Here is an 8,142-nt window from a genome sequence, read left to right as displayed (position 1 = left end):
GGGAGGCGTACTGCTGCCCCGGGTCATACAGCTTGCTGCTCTCACACGTGGTCTGGAAGTTGACCGGTAACGGGGCCGTCTGCATGTGCATGGTTTGGTAGTAGGAGATGGTGGCCTGCGGGGTCCAGGGATGGGGAGAGGTTAGGAAGGTGGCTCTGGGTACTCGGGCTCAGTCCTGTTCCCTCCAAAGCCTACATGCAGACATTGGCTTAGAACGGACACAGGGACCAGACAGCCATGGAGAGATGCACAAACAGCACATGCCCAGGCACCTTCGTTAAGTGCCTGATAATTTATTAAGCGTCTAGATGCGAAGCCCTGGGGTAGGGCTGAGCTGGAGACAGGAAGATCAAACATTAAAAAAGAACTGAGAGAACGAACAAAAAACATTTACGAGACACTTACTACGTGCAAAGCATTCTGTAAACACAGGGGACATAGAAACAGAAGAAAAGACAGGCCCCATCCTCAGGGAGCTGTATCGATAGGGATGCTCAGACACAGAGACCCACAAACCCAGAGACACTCAGAGACTGGAAAGACAGAGAGACTGGAGACACACACAGACACATACACACGCACACACGTGTAGCCAACATGCGCCAACACTAACAGATCTCCTTGAGCATCCCAGATCACCCAGGTCTTCCCTTTGGCCTCCCAGCGTCTTCCTATCTCCTGGCCTTCATGTGACCCAAGCCTGTGTCCTCAGCCTCTTCTTTTCCCTCTTTATACCTTCTCAAAGGTTGAATGATCACAAATAATGCAGAGGAGTCTAAATTTCTTGATTCAACCCTAATCTCTTCCCTGAACCTCAATCCTGCATCTCCAGCTGCCTGCTAAGCACCCCCCGGGGATGTTTTACCAGCCCCTCAAACTCACCACGGTCAAAGCTGAACTCCCCAGGACCTTCCTAAGTCTGCCAGCACACACACAGACACGGACACAGACACACACACGCACGTCTAATCTACCGCCAAGTCAGGCCACTTCTACCCCGGCCGTGGCCCCGGCCCGGTTCACCGGGCCTATCACAACAGCCTCCTAATCGTCTCCCTTCTCCAGCCATCTGCCACCCAGTCACTGATGGAACTGACCCAAAGCGAGCCATCGAATCAGTCACTCCCCTACGCAAGAAGCATCAGAGGCTCCCTACTGCTGCTGAAACAAAATGAACACTTCGCTGCCTGGCACGTGAAGCCCTTCTCCACCTCCTCCCAATGGCCTTTTCAGCTCCACATTCGATGTTCTGGCCAGACTGAACGCTCAGCTACTGGCTGAGCTCCACATGCCTCCGTCTGACAGCTTCTGCACAAGGACCCTTCCGCCCCCGTGCCCGGCGTCCTCTTCCTTCTCGGCTGCGCCGCTCTGACTCTGCACCCTCGGCCCCGGCCCCAGCCCAGCGCGGCCCACCCCTCCTTCCTTGGTCCCCATCCCACCGCGGCCCCCACCCCGGAGGGCCCGGCCAGCGCTCGCGGGGACTCACCGACTTGATAATCTGGTCACTCTGCTTTATGACCTCCTGGATCTGGCGCAAAGCGTTCACCTTCACGTCCTCCAGCTCCTGCTTCTGCGTCTTGGCATCAGCAATGCAGGTGCGGTACGTGGCCATGGCCTCTTCTGCCTGGGGCAGGGAGATGCATGAGCCACTGCTCGTCGGGGACCCCCACAAATCCCACAGGGGCCTCAGACACTGCCGGCCCCAGGACACCTGGGAGTCCTCAGAGAAGCCCTTTCAGGGTCGACTCACCAGGCACACCCATACACAACTTTTCCCAGGGAGACACTGATTCAGAGTTGGAAGGAACTTTGGATGTCAACCCCCTCATTTTACAGGGGAGGAAACTGAGGCCCAGAGAGGCTGAGTGATTTGCCCAGGTCGCACAGCTAGTGTCTGATATGAGATTCAAACCGAGATCTTCCCGACTTCTGCTATCCACTATGCCATGGTGCCTCTCAAAGACAGAAGCACGGCAGGGCCGGCTCAAACCCGTGCTGGGAAACCACATGAACACAGATCTGGTCCACCCCTTTAACAACTCAGCCAAATACTATAAAATATGTGTTACTATCATTAAGGGGAAACCCAGAGTCACGCAAGCTTCTGAGGCAGGAATCTGAACTCGGGTCTCACTGACAAGCAACGAGCACAATGCCTGGAACGCCGCAGCTGCTCAATCAGCGCTTGCTGATAGACTGCTGAAGGTCTCATCCTTCCATCCACTGCTCGCAGCTTCGCCCTGCAGCCTCAGCTTCCCCATCTGCACAATGCTCTGACCCCTCCCAGCTCTCCATCTTGGGATCCATGCTCCCTCCCCAGTACCGCTTCCCCCCCAAGTCTTCTCTTCTCCAGGCTCAACCCTCCTGGTCCCTCTGGCTGTCTAGTGGCCTGAAGGGGAAGGGGAGGAGGGAGAGGCATGTGAGCAGAGCAGCCTCCCTTCCCTTGCTCCTGCTCCTCTACTTTCCTGGCCCCAGCCAGCCAGCCCAGCCAGTGTCTCCTCTCCTCACCTTGTTCTTGGCCTCTTCCTCCAGCCGCCTCTTTTTGTCCAGGGCCTTGGTGGCAGCACTACTGGTCCCAGCCCCTGCACTGGCCCCACCGCCCCAAGCCTGCTCCTCCTCGGCCTTTACGGTCAGGTACTGGGCCTTCTCGTAGTCTTCACAGCGCTGCATGTAGCTCTGCTTTGCCTTTCGAAGGTTGGTCTCTGCTTCTTGCTAAGGAGGGAGGGGAGAGAGCTGAAGGGGAGGTGGGGCCCAGGCCAGACTCCGGGCCAGGAGTGAGAGGACCCCCCTCTGCCAGCCTCCCGCTAGCGCCTGCCAAAGGCACAAGAGACACGAGGCTGCCTGGGCCCGAGCAAAAAGTGGGCACTGAAAAAACTCAAGATTCCTAAAATCTCAGAAGAGGAAGAAGCCTGGGAGCTAACATGGGCCACCCTTCACTGAGCTCCTAACCTCAGCGGGAATGCCTCCAGACCACGTCCTGACACAAAACTGGCTTCACCGTGCTGTGTGGGGTGACGGAAGGACCCCAGACCAGCAGCAAGAGCCCTGGGCCACATTCCCGACTCTGCCGCTGATTCAGTGAGCGGCTTTGAACAAATCCCTCCTCCTCTGTGAACCTCACAATCCTCCTCTGTAGAAGGAGAGGGTCGACTGAGCCCCTGGAAGTCCTGACCTCCTCTGATCTGCCGGCCCCTGGACCCTCCCTGCCCATATGGACGAGGCACGGAGATTCTCCCCTACCAGCTTCCTCTGCACCCGGTGCCACTGGTCCTTGATCTCCTTCCTTTTCTTCTCGTGCTCTAGACGCCGCAGAGTCAGGGGCTAGGGAGGAAGGAGATACGGGTGCAGATGGTGGCGAACCCCGGCCCGGCCCTAGTATCAGGGAGACACCTCTCTGATGCGGCCTAGGTGGGCCGAGCGACCCCACAGCCAGCCACCACGTGCTAAGGCCTCAGCTAAGCCTGGCCCACACCTCTCCCCAACTCAATCCCACCATTATCGATCCCCAAAGACACCAGGCGCCCCCAATGAGGAGAGCCACAGGAGAGCTCCAAGGAGATGACATCTATGACAGTGAAGATAACTATCTCCCTCCTATGCCCACTCCCATGCTGGGCAGAAATCCCAGAGTTCAATTCAAAAGTCAAAGTCATTGACTCCTCTGTCCAAGGCTTCAGGAGATGGGGCTAAGCAGAGGAAGAGGGATGGAGGAGGGGTTGGGGAGGCTCTCACCTGCATTGAAGTCTGGTTCTGCAGGGTAGCCACCACCTGCAGCATCCCATGGCTAAACTCCATGTCCTGTTCTAGGGCCAGGGAATAGATGGACAGGAAAGGCATGTGGGGCTGCAGAAAGAAGGGATCAGGTCGAACCCAGGAGGCCCCTTTCTCATCCCGCCATCCAGCCCATTGCACCCACAGAGCCAGCCCCCCACCTCAGCTCCCTAGCAAAGGCCCCACCCCCACCCTTTGCTCCGGGGGGTCATCAAGAGCATTGGCCCACCTCCTGGGTTATCGTCTGTTTGCAGCTGTTGACGATCTTCTGCAGACCTTTGGCAAACTCCATCTCTGGGCAAGGGGAGAGAAGGAGCAGGGACCTGTCACTACTCAGCACCTGAAGCTAGCCCACAGGAGCCAAGGACAGAACAGCCCCACCCCACAGCCCGAGGGCCATGGGAATCCTCATGCTCTGGATCTCACCTCCAGTCACTGGGAAAGAGCTCTTGGACATCAGTCCACAGGACTTAGGATTCAGAGCTGGGAGGAATTCTAAAGATCACCTGGTCAAAGCCCCTCACTATTCAGGAGGAAACTGAAGCAGGAGAGTTTAGGTGAACTGGCCCAAGGTCACAGAGGCAGTCAAAGCAGCAGAGGTTCCTAACTCCAAATCTAGTGCCCTGTCTACTAGGCCACTGTCAAACAACTGAGGGAAAGAGTAGTGTCCTTCTCAAAGTATGCGCATCCTGAGCCCCTACCCAGAATGAAGGATCTCTGTCCTCCCGCCATTCCATGGGCCTGCCTGACCTCCCTCCTCCACGGCAACTTCCCTAACCACCAATGAGCTCTTCCTTTTCTTAGGCATCTTAGAGCCTGACCCCTCTAATAAGATGCCATCTTATATTACGCCTAATTTCTGAGACTGAGGTCCCTGCCAGTAACACACTCTGGAACCTTGGCCAAGTCACAACCTCCATGGCACTACTCAGTTTTTCAACTATAAAAGAAGGGAAATGGACTACGCAATCTCTAAAGCCCCTCTTGGCCCCGACATCCTGTGCTCTAGTGGGCCCTCCCAGCTCTGACCTCCTGTGTTCTAAGGGCCCTCCCAGCTCTGACACCCTGGGTTCTAGGGGCCCTCCCAGCTCTGACATCCTGGGTTCTAGGGGCCCTCCCAGCTCTGACCTTGGGTTCTTCCTAGCTTTCACATTTCCTTGAGCCTGTCACTCTCGTCTCATTCACTGCCTTCACCTTCTCTTATCTCCTCCTGGGGAGAGCCCATGCATGCAGGAATCCAGCTATCACTGGGTCTCACCGAGTGTCGTCCGCTTCTCCAGGTAATTGATGAGATCTTTCATATACTTGGCGATGTTCTTGGCGTACTGCAAGGCCACGTCCACGCCCCCCTCACAGCGCTGCAGCACCACGTCCACATCGTCCGCCAACAGGCAGCCTACAGCCAGAAGACCAGGTTTGGAGGAAGCCCCCCAGCTCCCAAACTGTCCTCAGAGACAGTGTGGGAGCTGGTAGAGAGCTCTGGCAAGGGCTGTGCCTTTCACCAATCAGTGTGCCTGCCCTGCCTTCAAAGGCCACACTTCTCACCCCAGAACGACCTATTCTTGAGGGCAGGGGCTGGTGTTGGTTCCTCCTGAGACCAAGAGCTGAGCATTCTCTCCTCGCTAGAGCCCCACAAGCGCCAAGTCTGGGGCCCTGCCCGCACAAGATGCTTGCAGCCCCCAAGGAGTGCCGAACCCTGCGTTACTCCAGCTGGAGGCTTCAAGAGAAGGTGCCACCAAAGGCCACACCTGCCCAATAGACGTCTCCCCCCAGCTCCCCGGAGCTACCAGCCTTCCCTGCCCAACCCCCCCCGGGGCCAAGCCGGCCGCCCAGGACGAGGACCTTCCCCCAAATCAGCACAGATAGCAGGCCAGCTTACCAAAAGGTTCTGTGCCCGGAGACATGCTATCCGTACACTGCCCTGAGAGGCCCCCATAAAGGTTTTCCACGGACTTAGGAGAGAAAGAGAGAACAGGTTAGATAGCCCCATAAGGCAATGCAAAGCAAGCCCAAACCACCCACACTGGAAGGCCTCCCCGTCCAGTACTTTCAAGTATGTGTGTGTGACCTTGACTGGTCTACGATACCTGGGGGAGACAATGAGGTTTAAAGGAAGAGCCTGGGCCTGGAAGGCTGCCTGGCCCTGGGTTCAAGACACGTGACCTTGGGTAAGTCACTTCTCTCTTATTTTCTCAGCTCTGGCATTCTGAGTTCTAAGGTTCCCTTTATAGTGCTGACCATCCATGTTCTAAGGTAAGGTCCCTCCCAACTTTTAACACCCTATGTTCCAACGCTCCTCCCAGCTCTGACATTTTCTCCTCTAAAGGTCTTAGCTTTGACATTCTACATTCTAAGGTATCTTCTGGCTGCTCTGTGATGTGGGGTCCCAAGGCCCACCCAACTCGGGCACTATTATTTGTAATGACTGCTTACATATCCTTAATGCTTCACCTCTGCATCACCTTCCTGTGAGGCAGGTATTACGAGTACCGTTATCCCCATTTTATAGATGAGGAATAAGGCTCAAGGTGAAATGACTCGTCTTGGGTCACAATCCTAGTGAGAGGCAACAGCAGGATTTGAACCCAGGCCCCTCCTGACTCCAAGTCCATTATTCTTTGCACTATACCAGGCTGCCTCTGTGCTAAAGGTGACATGCTCTGATCTACACTGTCTTCTAGAGTCAGTATTCGATGTACTAAAGTCCCTCCCACTTATAAAGAGGGAAGTCAGGTTTCCTGCGATTTTCCTACCACTTTTATGAAGCAGTGCCTGGCAGGTGTTAACCCAACTGACAGAGTAGGAAACTGAGGCCTAGAGAGTGGAGGGGGAGACGTTTGCTTAAGGTCACATAGTGGGTGATCCAATGCCAGAGGCTGGCATTGAGGTTTCTGGACCCCCAGGCCAGATTCTTTTTTTTACCATATCTATGATCCAATGTCCCCCAAGATCTAGAAGCCTCTGACAAGAAAGCAAAGGGCAAGGCCCACTTACCTGGTTCTGGTCACCGGGAGGCATAGAAAGGAGGGTACTGATGTCCATCTCACCCATGAGGAACTCAGACACACTGAACAGGGAGAGAGGGCAGAGAGCCTGGTAAGGAGGCCAATAGTACTGAGGATGGCGGCACCACCTCCTGGGGGCCAGTAATAATCTCATAAAATTATACAGTGCTTTGAGGGCCACAACCTTGTTTGATCCCGATAACAGGTAAGATGGGCTGTATGACCCCCATTTTACAGATGAGGAAACAGAGAGCCCAGAGGAAGGAAGGGATCATCTAAGATGTTCAGCTAGAAGGGCCCTCACTGGTCAACCCCCACCCCCTTCATTTTACAAAAAGGGAAACTGAGGCCCAAAGAAGAAAGTGATCTGCTTCCTGTCACCTAGTGAGTGGCAGAGCCAGGACTCACAAAGTCTGTAATCTTTCTAGGTGACCCACGGTCAGAGCGAGGTGTCAGTGACAGAAGTGGAGCCTCTCGACCACCAGCCAGAGGTCTGGAGACTAAGGAGGAAGAGAAGAGAGCTCCCCAGACCCCCTCTTTACCCAGAGAGCCACAGTCACTCACGTGCTGCTGAAGGACACAGCAACTGTCTCCAAGGCCTTCTCCAACTCACGCTTAACAGACTCATTGTTTGACTCATAATGGAACCCTATGGGGTGGGGGTGGGGGTGGGGGGGAAGCAGTTAGCACTTTCTCCCAGGAGCCCCTCAAAGTTGTGGCTTAAAGCTGTTGTCCTAAGACATCCAGGGCTGGAGGCAGCCCCGTCGGACAGACCAGGGGGAAGCCCAGAAAAGCCCCCAGCCCCCAGGACTGGCAGACAAATGTTCCTGGAGAGCTGGAAGTCTCTGGGGGGGGCCGCCACCCCCACCCTGACCATGGCCAGTTCACGTTGGATCCCAGTGTTCAACCCCCCATGTGACCCAAGGATAACGGAGGACCCCCCACCAGCATCCTCTTCCTCAGAGCTCTCCTTCCCTCTGGCCCCCTTGACCAAACCCCAGAAACCATTTTGTGGCTGTTCAGTCGTTTCAATCCAGTTTGACCCTCCGTGACCCCATCTGGGGTCTTCTTGGCAAAGATACTGGAGCAGTTTGCCATTTCCTTCTCCAGCTCATTTCCTCCTCCAGATGAGGAAACTGAGGCAAACAGGGGGAAGTGACTTGCCCAGGGTTACGCAGCTAGTAAGTGTCTGAGGCCACATTTGAACTCAGGAAGACGAGTCTTCCAGACTCGAGGCCCAGCACTCTGTGCACTCTGGCACCACCTAGCTGCCCTGAGCAGAAACCAGAGATATCCAGAGAAGCCAGCATCCCAGCCCTCATCCCCATGGTCTGGTTTCCCCTACAATGGAGGCTCTTCCTATGGG

General features: G+C 55.5%; 1 protein-coding gene across 1 annotated transcript; it reads right to left on the bottom strand.

The window, feature by feature from the left end:
• Positions 1–11: 11 nt before the first annotated feature.
• Positions 12–7,425, bottom strand: LOC114042395 (rho GTPase-activating protein 45-like; the record flags this gene model as incomplete). The annotated part of the gene is made up of 10 exons (XM_027861088.1): positions 12–115; positions 1,487–1,624; positions 2,509–2,712; positions 3,241–3,321; positions 3,733–3,843; positions 4,001–4,065; positions 5,030–5,167; positions 5,651–5,723; positions 6,766–6,838; positions 7,341–7,425. Coding segments are annotated over 10 exons (1,072 nt in total), but the record flags the coding sequence as incomplete, so codon positions are not given.
• Between the last annotated feature and the right edge of the window lie 717 nt (positions 7,426–8,142).

The sequence above is a fragment of the Vombatus ursinus genome, unplaced genomic scaffold (assembly GCF_900497805.2).
Source record: "Vombatus ursinus unplaced genomic scaffold, bare-nosed wombat genome assembly UNPS02014425.1, whole genome shotgun sequence".
NCBI classification, from domain to species: Eukaryota; Metazoa; Chordata; class Mammalia; order Diprotodontia; family Vombatidae; genus Vombatus; species Vombatus ursinus.
Note: the sequence above shows the minus strand (reverse complement) of the source record. Positions and strands in the feature narration are given on the sequence as shown.